The sequence below is a fragment of the Lynx canadensis genome, chromosome D1 (genome assembly GCF_007474595.2).
Source record: "Lynx canadensis isolate LIC74 chromosome D1, mLynCan4.pri.v2, whole genome shotgun sequence".
In the NCBI taxonomy this organism is placed as follows: Eukaryota; Metazoa; Chordata; class Mammalia; order Carnivora; family Felidae; genus Lynx; species Lynx canadensis.
Window position 1 is genome coordinate 38,060,333 of NC_044312.2, and position 16,694 is coordinate 38,077,026.

General features: G+C 37.2%; 1 protein-coding gene across 6 annotated transcripts in view; it reads left to right on the forward strand.

Annotated features, from left to right (window-relative positions):
• The window catches only part of MTMR2 (myotubularin related protein 2), a 119,117-nt gene that overhangs the window by 80,748 nt on the left and 21,675 nt on the right, over positions 1-16,694 (forward strand). For all 6 annotated transcript variants that reach the window (XM_030330836.1, XM_030330838.2, XM_030330841.1 and 3 more), the window contains 2 exons: positions 7,658-7,807; positions 8,555-8,743. In XM_030330836.1, the coding sequence (XP_030186696.1) occupies positions 7,658-7,807; positions 8,555-8,743 (339 nt within the window). The remainder of the gene's footprint in view (positions 1-7,657; positions 7,808-8,554; positions 8,744-16,694) is intronic.

The following is a 16,694-nucleotide window of genomic DNA, read 5'->3' on the forward strand; positions in this document are numbered from 1 at the left end:
CCAATCTACTCTTGGTGCTTGTAGTGATTATACAGAGGAACCTTGAAATTTGTGGATAAGGTCAAGAAAAATCATCAGTTGCTAAAACAGTAGAAATCAGTATTAAATAAATGAACATGGGTCTTCTGCAGAAATATTCAATCATAGGGTAGATGTATTGCTTAACAAATTTGGAAGACATTCAAATCCAGTCAAGGAAAACAGAATTTATCCTCAGAGCTGGAATATATATAACTAAGGAAAGCTATAATTCAGTTAATTTAGTTGTAACTTGACTCTGATAAATGGGAACATTAACTGAAGGGCAGTGATTTGCAAGGAGAGTATAAACATGTATGCCAAAATCAATACTTGTCGGTATGTCTTTAGTACTGTCTACAAAGAGTGTATGCTGACTAGCCAACGCCACTTTTTGGTTTGGAAGCGAATTCCTGTAGTGGAGATAGGTGTGTCAACTTATCTAAGAATGAGGAAGACTATAGTCATAAATGTAATGAATGTAACATAAGTAATGTAAGTCAGTGGTTCAACCCCCACTCTGACAATTTCCTGAAGCATGTTACGTACTGGTAGCAGTCGTTCTCCGTGGGAGTGGTTTTCTTTAAGGATGTGTGAAGGGATTGACAGATGGGAGTACCTACCTGGGTTGGGAGTGGTACATTAGGATCTCAGGTGATGTATGCTTTTAGGTGATCCAACCCTCTTAGCTCTCAATCCATATTTTCTAAGAAAACTTCAAAAGCCAATTTTGCTTCTTATGAAGGCTTCCTTTTGGTTCATTGATTTATCCATTAATACATTCCTTCCTTCCTTCACTCATTCATCCATCCATTTATCAAATTTATACAGCACTACTGTATACTAGTGGCTAAGTCTTTGAAACAGGAAGATACAATCCTGACTTGCAAAGAGCATATATTTAATGGAGGATTCAAAGAAGTAAACTAACAATTAAAGTACACAGTGATGAATACAGTGACTGATAAAGCAGGTACTCCAGTGAGAGAACATGAGGCCGTTTGGGAACTAAAAGTATTTGGTACAGGCTAGACTAGAGTTTGGAGGGGCAAGACATCAGTGTGGAGAAAGTGGGAGGATGAAGGCCTTTGCTAAGTCCCATAAAGGAATTTCTTTTACAGTTTTATTGAGAAATAATTGACATACATCACCATACAAGTTTAAAGTGCACAGTGTGATGGTTTGATTTACACATATTGTGACATGATTACCAGAATAGGTTCAGCTAACATCCATCTTGTCACAATAGACAGAATAAAAAAAAAGGAGAAAGAAAAAAGGGGAAATTTTTTTTTCTTATGAGGAGAACGCATTGGATTTACTCTCAACAACTTGTATATCATACAGCAGTGTTAGCTGTAGTCGTCATGTTGTACATTACATCCCTAGTATTTATCTCCCTTGTAATGGAAGTTTTACCTTTTTACCACCTGACCACTTTCCTTTAGTTTCCCTTCCCCCACCCTGTGGCTCTGGAAACCACAAGTCTGTTCTCTTTTTCTGTCCTTTGCTATGAGTTTTTTTTTTTTTTTCTTTTTTTAAATATTCCACCTGTAAGGGAGATCATGTAGTATTTATTTTTTTCTGTTTGACTTCTTTCACTTGGCATAATACCCTCAAGGTCCTTCCATGTTGTTACAAATGGTAAGATTTCCTTGCTTTTTATGGCTGGATAATATTCCATTGTATAAGTATACCACAGCTTCTTTACCCATTTATCCACCAGTAGACATTTAGGTTGTTTCCATGTCTTGGCTATTTTAAATAATGCTGCTATTGGGGTGCCTGGGTGGCGCAGTCGGTTAAGCGTCCGACTTCAGCCAGGTCACGATCTCGCGCTCCGTGAGTTCGAGCCCCGCGTCAGGCTCTGGGCTGATGGCTCAGAGCCTGGAGCCTGTTTCCGATTCTGTGTCTCCCTCTCTCTCTGCCCCTCCCCCGTTCATGCTCTGTCTCTCTCTGTCCCCCAAAAAATAAATAAACGTTGAAAAAAAAATAATGCTGCTATGAACATGGGGGTGCAGGTGTCTTTTCAGTTGCTGTTTTTGTTTCCTTTGGATATATTCCCAGAAGTGGAATTGCTGGATCCTATCATAGTTCTGTTTTTGATTTTTTGAGCATCATCCATACTGTTTTCCATAGTGGCTGAGGCACTTTACAATCCCACCAGTAGGGTTTTCTTTCTTCACGACACCAGCATTTGCTGTCTCATGTTTTTGTTTCTGTTTTTGTTTTTCTGGATAACAGCCACTCTGACAGATGTGAGGAGATATCTCATTGTAGCTTTAATTTGCATTTACCTAATGATTATATTGAGAATCTTTTTTTTATATCATAATCACTTTTATTTATTTTTTTAATGTATGAAATTTACTGTCAAATTGGTTTCCATACAACACCCAGTGCTCATCCCAAAAGATGCCCTCCTCAATACCCATCACCCACCCTCTCCTCCCTCCCACCCCCCATCAACTCTCAGTTTGTTCTCAGTTTTTAAGAGCCTCTTATGCTTTGGCTCTCTCCCACTCTAACCTTTTTTTTTTTTTTTTTTCCCACGTATCTGTTGGCCTTGTATATATACGAAACATTTTTTTTTTTTTTTGAGTATAGTAGACATACAGTGTTACATTAGTTTTAGGCGTACAATGTAGCGATTTGGTGTATTGCATGAGTTCTTTATATATTTTGGATATTAACCCCTTATCAGGTACACGGTTTACAAATATTTTTTTCCCAAACTATAGGTTGTCTTCTCACTTTGTTGATGATTTCTTTTGCTGTGCAGAAAATTTTTAATTTGATGTAGTCCCTTTTGTTTTTTATTTGTTTCTTGTGCTTTTGGTGTCCTATCCAAAAAATTGTTGCTGAGGTCCATGTCAAGGAACTCTCTATTCCTATATTTTCATGGTTTCAGGTATTACATTTAAGTCTAATCCATTTTGAGTTAATTTTGGTGAGTGATGTTATACATGGGTCCAGTTTCATTCTTTTACATGTGAATATCAAATTATCCTGGCACCATTGATTGAAGAGATTGTCCCTGCTCCATTGAGTTCTTTGCTCCCTTGTCAAATATTAGTTGACTGTCTATGTGTGAGTTTATTTCTAGGCTCTTGATTCTGTTCCATTAGTTGTATTTGTCTGTTTTAATGTGAATCTGTTTTGATAACTGTGGCTTTATAGTATAGCTCAAAATCAGGAAGTGTAACAACTCTGGCTTTGTCCTTCTTTCTCAGGATTTCTTTGGCTATTCGGTATCTTTTTTTGGAGACACAAGCTACCTTCTCACTTATTTGCATCTTTGTTCAGTTTTTTTTTTTTGTCAGTGTCTTGTAGTTTTCAGAGTAGAGATCTTTTACCTCCTTAAGTTAAATTTATTTCTAAGTATTTTATTGTTTTTGATGTTATTGTAAATGACATTGATTTGTTTATTGTTTTATTGGAAATTCGTTCTCATCGTATAGAAACACTTGATTTTTGTATATTAATTTTGTATCTTGCAACTTCACTGAATTTATTGATTAGATCTAACATTTCTGGTCTTGGACTTTTCTCCTTTGAGGGATCTTTTTAAAATTGTCTATTTATTTTGAGAGAAAGTATGTGAGCAGGGGTAGGAGCAGAGAGAGAGAGAGAGAGAGAGAGAGAGAGAGAGAGAGAGAGAGAAAGAAATCCCAAGGAGGCTCTGCACTGTTAGCACAGAGCCCCATGTAGGGCTCAAACTCACATACTGTGAGATCATAACCTGAGCTGAAATCAAGAGTCGGACGCTCAACCGACAGAGCCACCCAGGCGCCCTTGCATTGAGAGATTTTTAACTACTGATTCAATCTCCTTACTAGTAATTGGTCTATTCAGAGCATCTGTTTCTTCTTGATTTAGTTTTGGTAAGTTGTCTAAGAATGTTTCCATTTTTTCTAGCGGTCCAGTTTGTTGGCAATTAGTTTCATAATAACCTCTTACCATAATTTGAATTTCTGTGCTATCAGTTGTAATATCTCCTTTTTCATTTATAATTTTGTTAATTTAGACCCTTTCTCTTTTTCCCTTAGTCTAACTAAGAGTATAACTAAGATATAGACTTAGGTTGTTAATTTGGGGTCTTTCTTACTTTTTAAGGTAGGCATTTATTGCTATGAACTTCTCTTTTAGAAGTGTTTTTGCTACATCCAGCAAATTCTGGTGTATTGTGTTTGTTTTTGTTTGTCTCAATAAACTTTATTTCCCCTTTAATTTGTTCCCTGACCCATTGGTTGTCCAGGAGGATGTTGCTTAATTTTTTCATGTTTGTGAATTTTTCAGTTTTCCTTTTGTTACTGATTTCTAGTTTTAGGACACTGTGGTCAGAGAAGATACCTGGTATGATTTTATTATCTTACTGATTTTGCTAAGACATGTCTTGTGACCTAACATGTGGTCTATAGTAGAAAGTGTTCTGTGTGCACTTCAGAGGATGTGTATTCTGCTGTTGTTGGATAGAGTGTTCTGTGTATACCTGTTAGGTCCACTTTGACCATAGTGTTGTTTATATCCACTGATTCCTTATTGATTTTTCTGTCTAGGTGATCTATCCATTGTTGACAATGGGGTATTGACATCCCCAACTATTACCATACTACTGTTTATTTCTCCTTTGCTCTGTTAGTTTTTGCTTTATACATGTAGGATTTACTTTATACATTTAGGAGCTCCAAAGTTGAATGCGTAAATATTTACAGTTGTTTTACCTTCTTGATGTATTGTCCCTTTTCTCAGTATACCAAGACTTTTTTTTCCTTTTTACTATTGTTAGTTTAAAGTCTATTTTGCCTGTGTGGTCACCCTGCTTTTTACTTTTTTTTTTTTTTTTTTTTTTTTTTTTTTTAAGTAGGCTTCACACGCAGTGTGGGGCTTGAACTCACAACGCTGAGATCAAGAGTCCCGATGCTTAACTGACTGAGCCAACCAGGGTCCCCACCCCTGCTTTTTTTTTTTTTTTTTTTTAATCATTTGCTTGCAATGTCTTTTCCCATCTTTTCATTCCCAGTCTGTATGAGTCTTTGAGACTAAAGTGAGTCTCTTCTAGGCAGCTGAATTCTAGGGCTGGCACAACTCCTCATTTGAGGATCTAAATTAGGGAGTTCTGTACCCTGCTGAGTTCCCTGGTCAGACTGTACGTGCCCCGGGCTTGGCTGTGCAGGTGAGCAAAACCATTGGTTTGAATTACTACTTGGACACAGCAGGTATGAACTCTGTTTCCCTGTGGTGTGAGATCAGAGTAGGGACTCCTACAAAGCGGATCCACAATGCTGGGGTGAGGGAAGGATGCTGCTGGTGGTCTGCTCCTGGCTTGTGTTTCCTACTGGAGGAGCCAGGGGTTCAGAGGAGACCTCTCTGTGTGGTGGTGCTGGGATGGCCTTGGGGGAGGGACAGTGTGGTCAACATGCAGCCACTTCTCTTCCCCTTCCATTGCAGGCTTTCTGGGTCTCCGTGTTGTAGGATTCTCTCGATGCTGTCTTGTTCCTGAATGGTTGTTAGTTGTTCTTCTTGCGTGGAGGAGCAAAGTCAGGAACACCTGTGTTGCCACTTGGTGACCTCACTCCTCCCCATGAAGGATTTATACTTTATCTGAAAAGGAATAGGTAACCATAGACAGAGGAATGGCATGCTAACTTGCATCTTAGATGATTATGTGGAGGCAGCATGGGGAATGACTTGCAGAGGGACAGGAGAGAAGTGGTAATGGCCTGAATTAGGGAAGTTCCAGTGAGGATGGAAAATAGTGACCAAAGTTTTCTTTTGATACTTTTAGAAGAAAAAAGTCATAGAAACTGGTCGTTGATTGGATGTAAGGGGTGAGGATGTAAGGAAAGGGATGAGTTAAAGATGGTATCTAAGGTTTTTGCTTGAGTACCACCTCTGTAAACTTGCCAGTTCACCATACTTTTTTGTTATAGCATGGGAATACATTTTTAAGCCTTTAATTCTTTCTTTTATTTCTAACAATAAGTAAGCATCTTACCTGAACCATTTTTTAGTATTTAAAAAGTTAAGGAAAGCAAGAGGGAAAGAGTGATGTGTATCATAAGCTAGGTTGGGACTAGGCTAATGTAAATAGAATATAAGGCACTGATGAAGAAACACCATGGCTAGGAATTCATGGAAACTCTATTGATAGCATTTACCATATGATTACTGGGAAGAAATTTTCTTTCCTTTCTTATTTTTAATATTGTCTTGGGTATTTGGCTGTTGCTTGAGAAATACCTCTTTAAAGGGGAGTACATTCTGCCCTTTGATTTCAGATTTTTGTTAACAATTTCATGAACTAGGATATTAATTTTTTTTAGGAACAATGTACATCTAAATAAAAAGGATAGGTTTGGAATGTACATGGAATTCTTTGTTACCTCCTTTGGTCAAGTTGCAGTGTACCACAATTTCTTCACCTATAAACTGAAGTTAACACAACCTGAGTACAATAATATGTACATGTGTGTGTGTAAAAAGTCTGCTGACATGCACCTGTGCATAACAGGTACTCAGTAAATGTGTGTGTGGTGGGGGAGTTTCTATAATTTGGTTTCTTTCTATTCTTTCTTTTTCTGATTGATTATGTGAGTTGTCAGGGGCCATAAATTTTAAATATATATATTTTCTTAATTCCAGTTAATTAATGACCGTCTTTTCTGTGGAACGGAAGATGGAAAATTTTAAGTGTCTTATTTAAGTAACCCTTTATGTGAAGTAGTAGACTAGTTATAGCAAATCCTGAAGGACCAAATGAGGGCTTATTAATTGATTTGTTTTCAAAAATATTTCTCTCGCCTGTTGGTTTTGCCTTCTGATACTCCTTTTTTTTTTTTTTTTAATTTTAGGGAGAGAGAAAGCATGAATGAGCAGGGGAGAGGGAGAGAAGGGCAGAGGGAAGGAGAGAGAGAGAGAGGGAGGGAGGGAGAGAGAGAGAAGGAGGGAGGGAGGGAGGGAGGGAGAGAGAGAGAGAGAGAGAGAGAGAGAGAGAGAATATCTTAAGTAGCTCCACGCTCACACAGAGCCCCACATGGGGCTCAATCCTACAGCCCGGGGATCATGACCTGAGCTGAAACCAAGGGTCAGATGCTCAGCCCACTGAGCCACCGAGGTGCCCCACTCTCTTGCTTTTCTACTGTGTGTTAGATTAGCAACATTCCATTACTACTATAATTTAGGAGGGAAAAATTCACTTCAGGTATGTAAGTGATAAGCATATGTATAGCATTCTGGTGGATACTTGGATATTTGATAGCTGCTCCCTGACATTTCTTTAAGGTATTTGAATGGCAACAAAATCAATTATCCAGTCAACCTGAATGAGCCTTTTTTTTTAAAGACAGGGAACATTTTCAGTGTTACTGTGTCCTTCCTTCCTACTGGATATGTTTAGCACAGACCCAACAATCGATCAGTATTTAATGATTTAAGAAATCTTTCAGTATGTAATTGAGTACCAAACTGAACACAGATCCCTGCACTGGAATAGCCTGACCTCTATACCAGTAGACAGTGACTATTCCAACAACTTAAGAGATAGTGGAGACAAGAGAGGTTAAATAGGATAGCTTTTATTTCATTATATTGTAATATTTTAGGTAGTAATTTGTCCTGTGTTTTATTTCACATGTAGGGAATTCCGAATGAAAGCTGGAGAATAACAAAGATAAATGAGAGGTATGAGCTTTGTGATACATATCCTGCCCTATTGGTTGTGCCAGCAAATATTCCTGATGAAGAATTAAAGAGGGTGGCATCCTTCAGATCGAGGGGCCGTATCCCAGTAAGTATGAAGCTTTGAGGAGACTTTGCAAATGCTTTTGTACTCTGTGTGATGCTGAAGTTAATGAATGGGAACATGGATGCAGGATAAAAATAGCTGTAGCAACAGGCCTTTTATGGGGGTATTAGAGGATGAGTTATTTAGTAAAATGAAAAGTGGAGGAAAGACTTAAAGAAGTTTCTGAGAATCCGATATGGGTATTAGAGAACTGCACAGAATTGCAATTCTTAACTTGAAAACAAAGTTGGCTCTGTATTGTTCACTATTTCTTTATTTTATTAAATATTCTTTAATCATGGTGATAACTGCTCTTTTCCTTCAAACCCTGGAAAGAAGAAAACTTTATAAATTTATGATGAAGTATTGTGTTTTAGAAAGATTGGCTTAAATAATTTTTGTTACAAAGCTCATAGATTCTGAAGATGTTATAGTTAGTTTGCTGATTTAGTAATAAAACTTTAAGAGGTTTACTTAACACTCTTTTAATATGTTTTTTCCTGGAGACAGCACTTCCGAATAATCATGACTTTTGTAACTCAATACCTGATTAAAGAATTAGACCAAATGCCCATATGCCAGAGTTGGCTTGAAAGAAAGGCAATGATTTTTTATAGCAGCCTTATATGTCCTTTCATGGTTAGGCTTTGGAACTAATCAGAAAGCAGAATTTTATAGAGTAATGTTTTTGAGAAGAATTATAAACAGAAACATATATAAAGGGTGTGTCACTGTTTTTCCCCCCTTAAGGTTTTATCATGGATTCATCCTGAGAGTCAAGCCACCATCACTCGATGTAGCCAGCCCATGGTAGGAGTGAGTGGAAAGCGAAGCAAAGAAGACGAAAAATACCTTCAAGCTATCATGGATTCCAATGCCCAGTCTCATAAAATCTTTATATTTGATGCCCGGCCAAGTGTCAATGCTGTTGCCAATAAGGTGAGATTGTCTTTCAGTAATTAAGATTTCAGTTCCATGAATCAGCTGAGTTTGGTGGGAGCCACAATGTAGTAGAAAGATTTCGGGCTCTCCAGTGACAAAGATATAGATTCTAATGCTGGCTCTCCTGCTTGATGGTGTGACTTTGAGTTAGTTACTTAATCTTGTAACTTTTTATTTGTTTACTTTTTTATTGAAGTACAATTGAAATACAACCTTATGTTAGTTACAAGTTTACAATATAATGATTCAGTATTTGTACACACTGTAAAATGATGACCACATCACATCTGTTTACCATCTACTACGATACAAATTTTCTTAGAATGAAAACTTTTAGGATTTACCTTCGTAGCAACTTTCAGAATCATATTATTGACTCTATGGGACTATAGTCCCCATGTTGTATGTTACATTCTCATGACTTACTTATTTTGTAACTGGTAATTTGTACCTTCTTATCTCCATGCATTTTATTCCCTGCCAAATCCCCTACCCTGCAACCACCAATCTGTTCTCTGTATCTGTGAGTTTTGTTTGTTCATTTGTTTTGTTTTTTAGATTCGAGGTCTGAATGCAATGATACAGTATTTGTCTTTGTCTGACTTAGTTCACTTAGCGTGAACTAAGTCCATTTGTGAAGTGAACTAAGTCCCTTGTGAAGTCCATTTGTGTTGCACAAATGCAAGATTTCATTTCTTTTTATGGCTGAGTAGTATTCCACATTTTCTTTTTAATTTTTTTTTTTCCAACGTTTATTTATTTTTGGGACAGAGAGAGACAGAGCATGAACGGGGGAGGGGCAGAGAGAGAGGGAGACACAGAATCGGAAACAGGCTCCAGGCTCTGAGCCATCAGCCCAGAGCCTGACGTGGGGCTCAAACTCATGGACCGCGAGATCGTGACCTGGCTGAAGTCGGACGCTTAACCGACTGCGCCACCCAGGCGCCCCACATTTTCTTTTTAAAGTTCATTTATTTTGAAAGAGAGAGCACAAGTAGGGGAGTAGCAGAGAGAGAGAGGGAGAGAGAGAGAGAGAGAGAGAGAGAGAGAGAGAAGAGAGAAGAGAGAAGAGAGAGAAGAGAGAAGAGAGAGAGAATTCCAAGCAGGCTCAGCACTGTCAGTGCAGATCCTGATGCAGGGCTTGAACTTATGAACCGTGAGATCGTGACCTGAGCTGAAGTTAGGCACTTAACCGAGTAAGCTATCCAGGTGCCCCTATACCACATTTTCTTTATACATTCATGCACTGATGGACAGATAGATTCTTTCCATATCTTGGCTATTGTAAATAATGCTGCAATGAACATAAGAGTGCATAGCTCTTTTCATATTAGTTGTTTTTATTTTCTTTCAATAAATAGCAAGAAGTGGAACTGCTGAATTGCATAATGATTCTGTTTTTAATTAAAAAATTTTTTAATTTATTTTGAGAGTGAGTGCACATGTGTGAGTAAGCAGGGGAGGGGCAGAGAGAGAGAGAGAGAGAGAGAGAGAGAGAGAGAGAGAGAAAATCCAAGCAGGCTCCATGCTGTCAGCAAAAGTCTGAATTAGGGCTCAATCTTACAAACCATGAGATCATGACCTGAACCTAAATCAAGAGTCGGACACTTAACTGACGGAGCTACCCAGGCGCCCCTATTTTTAATTTTTTGAGGAACCTCCCTACTACCATTGCCGTCATGCTTATCTTTTTGATAATGGCCATTCTGACTGATGTGCAGTTATATCTCATTGTGGATATAATTTGCATTTCCCTGATAATGAGTGATGTTGAGCATCTTTTCATGTGCCTGTTGGCCATCTGTTGTCTTCTTTGGAAAAATGTCTATTCAAATCCTCTGCCTATTTTTCAATAGGATTGTTTGTTGTTATTGAGCTGTATAAGTTCATTATATATTTTGGATATTAATTCCTTATCTGATGTATGATTTTCAGATATCCTCTCCCATTTGCTAGTGAGGAGGTCCCTTCAGTATGCAGAAGCTTTTTGTTTGATGTAGTCCCATTTGTTTATTTTTGCTTTTGTTGCCATTACTTCTGGAGTAGGAGCCAAAAAGATACCACTAAGACCAATGTCATGGAGCTTATCACCTTAGTTTTCTTCTAGGAAGTTGAGGGTTTCTTGTCTTACATTCAAGTCTTTAATCCATTTCAAGTACAGTTTTATATATGGTGTAAGGTAGTAGTCCAGTTTTATTCTTCTGCATGTGACTCTCCATAACAGTTATTGAAGAGACTGTCCTTTCCCCATGTATATTCTTGTCTCCCTTGTATATTAATTGACCATATATACATGGGTTTATTTCTGGGCTCTCTGTTCTGTTGTATTGCTCTATGTATATGTTTTCATGCCAACACCATACTGTTTTGATTACTGTAGCTTTGTAGTATAGTTTAAAAAAATTTTTTAATGTTTATTTATTTTTGAGAGACAGAGACAGCATGAGTGGGAGAGGGCAGAGAGAAAGAGAGCGAGACCCAGAATATGAAGCAGGCTCCAGGCTCTAAGCTGTTAGCACAGAGCCCGACGTGGGGCTCAAACTCATGACCCGAGCTGAAGTCGGGTGCTCAACCGACTGAGCCACCCAGGTGCCCCATAGCTTTGTAGTATATTTTAAAATCAGCATGATGCCTCCAGCTTTGTTTTTGTCAGTATAATGGGATATTTTATGGTTCCAAACAAATTTTGGGATGGTTTTATTTCTGTGAAAAATGCCATTGGAATTTTGATAGGGATGGCATTGAGTCTGTAGATCGCTTTGGGCAGTACATTTTTCAAATTAATTTTTCCAGTCTAACATATATCTTTCCATTTATTTATGTCTTCTTCAGTTTCTTTCATCAGTGTCTTACAGTTTGCAGTGTAAAGTTTTCTCACCTTCATAGTTAAACTTACTCCTAAAATTTTATTCTTTTTGATGCATGTGTAAAGAAGATTGTTTTCTTAATTCTCTGATAGTTCATTGTTAATGTATAAAAAAAAGTAATAGATTTTTATATTGATTTTATGTGATTTGAAGTGATTGTTACTTCACTCCATTCATATATTAGTTCTAATCATTTTTTGGTTGAATTTTTAGGGTTTTCTCTATATAAAATCATGTCTACAAATAGTGACAATTTTACTTCTCCTTTCAATTTGGATGCCTTTTATTTCTTTTTCTGCATAATTGCTCTGGCTAGATTTCCAATATTTTGTTGCATAAAAGTGGTGAGAGTGGGTATCCTTGTCTTGTTGGTGATCTTAAAGGAAAAGCTTTCAGCTTTTCACCATTGAGTATGATAGTTGGGGACTTGTCACACATGGCCTTTATTGTGTTGAGTGTTTTCTGTACTCACTTTGGTAAGAGTTGTTGTCATAAATGGATGTTGAATTTTGTCACATGCTTTTTCTGCATCTTTTAAGATGATATGATTTTTATTCTTAATTTTGTCAATGTGTTTTATCACATTGATTGTTCTGTAGATGTTGAACCATTCTTACATCTTTCAGCTTTTCACCATTGAGTATGATAGTTGGGGACTTGTCACACATGGCCTTTATTGTGTTGAGTGTTTTCTGTACTCACTTTGGTAAGAGTTGTTGTCATAAATGGATGTTGAATTTTGTCACATGCTTTTTCTGCATCTTTTAAGATGATATGATTTTTATTCTTAATTTTGTCAATGTGTTTTATCACATTGATTGTTCTGTAGATGTTGAACCATTCTTACATCCCAAATCCTACTTGATCATGGCATATGATCCTTTTAATGCATTGTTGATTTGGTCTGTTGAGTATTTTTGCATCTATGTTCATTAGGGATATTGACCTGTATTTTTTTTTTTTTTTTTTTTTTTTTTTTTTGGTCTGCTTTTGGTGTCAGGGCAATGCTGGTCTCATAAAATGAGTTTGGTAGTGTTCTTACCTCTTCAGTTTTGGAGGAGTATGAAAGGATGAAAGGATAGGTATTAAATCTTATTTGAACATTTGGTAGAAATCCCCAGTGAAGCTGTCTGGTCCTCGACTTTTGTTTGTTGGGAGGTTTTTGATTACTGACTCAGTTTCCTTACTAGTAATCCTTCTATTCAGATTTTCTGTTTTCTTCATGATTTGGTCTTGGAAAATTATGTTTCTAGGAATTTATTCATTTTTTTTCTTGGTTGTCAAGTTTATTGGCATATTATTGGTCATAGTCATCTCTTATATCCTTTGTACTTCTTTAATATCAGTTGGGACTTAACCCTTCTGATTTTATTTGAACCCTCTCTTTTTTCTTAGTCTGGCTAAAGGTGTGTTGATGTTATTAATCTAGCTTAGTTTCATTGATCTTTTCTAATATGGTTTCAGTCTCTGTTTCATTTTTTTCCATTCTGATCTTTATTAGTTTCCTCTGTGTGTGAATTTTGGGCTTACTTTGTTCTTTTATAGTTTCTTGTTTCTTTAGGTAGGCCTGTGTTGCTACGAATTTGACTCTTAGAATTGCTTTTGCTGCATCCCATAGATTATGGTGTGTTATATTTCCATTTTCATTTGCCTCAAGCTATTTTTAATATCTTCTTTGATTTCTTTGTTAACCCATTGATTGTTCAGTACCATATTTTTAATTTCCATATATTTGTGATCCACCCCCCCCCCCCCAGTTTTCGCCTTACAGTTGATTTATAGTTTTGTACCATTGTGTGCAGAAAAGATGCTTGATATGGTTTCAGTCTTCTTCAATTTATTGAGACTTGTCTTGTGGCCTAACATATGATCCATCCTGGGGAATATTCTATGTGCACTGAGAAGAATGTGTATTTTTCTGTTTTTCAATGGAATGTTCTGTTTATATCTAATAAGTCCATCTGGTGCAATGTGTCATTTAAGGTTGATGTTTATTAATTTTCTGTCTGGATGATCTATCCACTGATATAAGTAGCCTGTTAATCCCCTACTATTATTGTATTGCTGTCAGTTTCTCCTATTAGTTCTGTTGGTATTTGCTTTATGTATTTAGGTACTCTTATATTGGGTGCATAAATATTTACAAATGTTGCATCTTGCCAGATTGACCCCTCTATCATTATGTATGGCCTATCCTTGTCTTTTATTACAGTCTTTTATGACAGTCTTCCTAAAGGTCTATCTTGTATGGTCAGTATACATATAAGAAAGTGATACCTGGTTTCTTTTGGTTTCGATTTGCAGGAAACATATTTTTTCACATCTTTACTTTCAGTCTCCACATGTCCTTACATCTGAAATATGTCTACTGGAGGCAACGTATTGATGGGTCTTGTTCTTTTTTTTTTTTTTTTAATCCATTCAGCACTCTTTTGATCAGAGAATTTAGTCTAGTTACAGCTAAAGTGATTATTGATAGGTAAATACTTATTGGCTTTTTTTTTTTTTTTTTTTTGTCAATTTGTAGTTCCTCTCCATTTCTTTCTTCTTCATTTGGTTTCTTCCCTTTTGGTTTGATGACTTTCTATGTTCTTATGCTTAGATTCCTTTCTCATCATTTTTTGTGTATCTACCATGGATTTTTGCTTTGTGGTTACCATGGGGCTCCTATATTACTGCTTTTATATGTAACAGTCCATGTTAAGATGATAACAGGTTAAGTTTGAATGCATTCTGAAACTCTACACTTTTAGTCCCCCTGATACATTTTGTGTTTTTGAATTCACATTTTACAACTTTTTATTTTGAGTATCTTTTAACTTTTTATTGTTTATAGTTATTTTCACTTTTAAAAATCTTTATCCTAACTTTATAAATGATTAATGTGCTATGCTTACTATATATTTCTCTTTACAAGTGAGATTTTTACTTTCATTTTTTTTTATTAATTAGTGCCCTTTCTTTTCAGCTTAAAGAAGTCCCTTTGAAATGTTTTGTAAGGCTGATGAACTCCTTTAGCTTTTGTTTTCTGGAAAGCTCTTTATCTCTTCTTCAATTCTGAATGATAACCTTGACAGAAAGAGAATTCTTGATAGGAATGGTTTCCTTCAGCAGCTTGAATATATCATGTCACTCCCTTCTGTCCTGAACAGTTACTGCTGAAAATACTGCTGATTGTCTCATAGAGTTTTCTTTATACATAACATGTTGTTTTTCTCTTGCTGCTTTTAAGATTCTCTCCTTATTTTTAACTTTTGACATTTTAATTATAATATGACTTAGTATAACCCTTTTTGTGTTTATTTTATTTGCAACTCTCGACTTCCTGGAGCAAAATGTCTCTTTCTCTGGTTTAGGGAAAATTTCAGCCATTATTTCTTCAAATAAGTTTTCTTTTTTTTTTTCAACGTTTATTTATTTTTGGGACAGAGAGAGACAGAGCATGAACGGGGGAGGGGCAGAGAGAGAGGGAGACACAGAATCGGAAACAGGCTCCAGGCTCTGAGCCATCAGCCCAGAGCCCGACACGGGGCTCGAACTCACGGACCGCGAGATCGTGACCTGGCTGAAGTCGGACGCTTAACCGACTGCGCCACCCAGGCGCCCCTCAAATAAGTTTTCTGCCCCTTTCTCTTCCTCTTGACCTTCTGGCATCCCTATAATGCAAATTTCGTTCCACTTAATGTTGACCCATAGGTCCCTTAAGCTATGTTTACTTTTTAAAAATTCTTTTTTGTTTTTGCTGCTCTTTGGGGATGAGTTCCACTGTCCTCTCTTCCAGCTCACTGATTTTATCTTGTTTTCATCTGGTCTGCTGTTGAACCCCTCTTGCACTTTTCCGTTTAATTATTGAATTCTTCAGTTCTATGATGTCCATTTCTTTCTTATATTTTCTATATATTTATTGAAGTTTTGCTGTGTTCATTCATACTTCTGAGTTTGGTGAGCATCTTTATGACTATTATTTTGAACTTTTTATCAGGTAAATTAGTTATCTCCATTTCAATGAGGTGTTTTTTTTTTTTTTCCCCCCCCTGGGGTTTTAGCTTGTGTTTTTCATTTGGAACATATTTTTCTTTCTCCCAATTTTGCTCAAGTCCCTGTGTTTCTATGTATTAGGTGATAAAACAGCTATGTCTCCTTATCTTGCAGGAGTGGCATTGTTGAGGAGATGAGCCTTATCATTTAACCTTGCCCTAGTTTTTGGTTGTCTTTCAAATCTTTGGGATTGTGTAAGCAGCCTGATGTTTTTTTGATAGGTCCCAGTTGTTGAGGTTGTACCAAGATCTTGAGTGTTACTGGGGGGTGGGGGGGATCTTAGTCATCCCCCAGTTGGGGGCCGATTGGAAGCTAGACCCTCAGGTAGCAGCTTTTAAGGTATGCAGATATACACAGTCCTATGGGACTGCAGTTGTAGACCTTGCTGGCCTCCAGACCAAGTGATCTGGAGGTGTCCCCTTAGTGACAGTTGTAAAATTCAGGGCTTCAGACAGGTATATGGGCTTTTTTTTTTTTTTTTTTTTTTTCTGGAGGTACTGGCAAACTATAGTGGGACAAAGTGAGAGCTCATAGGTAGTATCCCTCAGCTCTTGTTTTCTGAGAGCATTTCCATAGACTCAGGATGTGTTATAAACCTGAAGCTATAGATCACGTAGTTAGGCCATTCTCAGAAAAAAGGTTGAGGATATATTTAAACCTGCCAACTATACAATGCCCTGAGGGTGGTTGCCTACCAAGAACTGCCTCTCCAATTGTTTCAGACCCACAGGGCCCAGAAACACAATCCCCCTTGGCCACCAGAGCCAGGCACACAGTGGGTGTTCCCTAGTGAGCTACATGCACCAGCTGCCTTTGATGGTTCCAAAGTGAGGTGGCATGTGGGGGTGGGTTATTTAATCTTTTTAGACTTTAATTTGCTCACTTGTAAAATGAGAATAGTAATAGCTAACAGGGTTGGTGTGGGGGCAAAACCCATCTAATAAAAAGTAGTGCATGACCCTGTGCTCACTTACATAATAAATAAGTATTCAGCAATTATTTGTTTCCTTCCCCTTCTCCAAACTTGACAACTAACTGAGTTT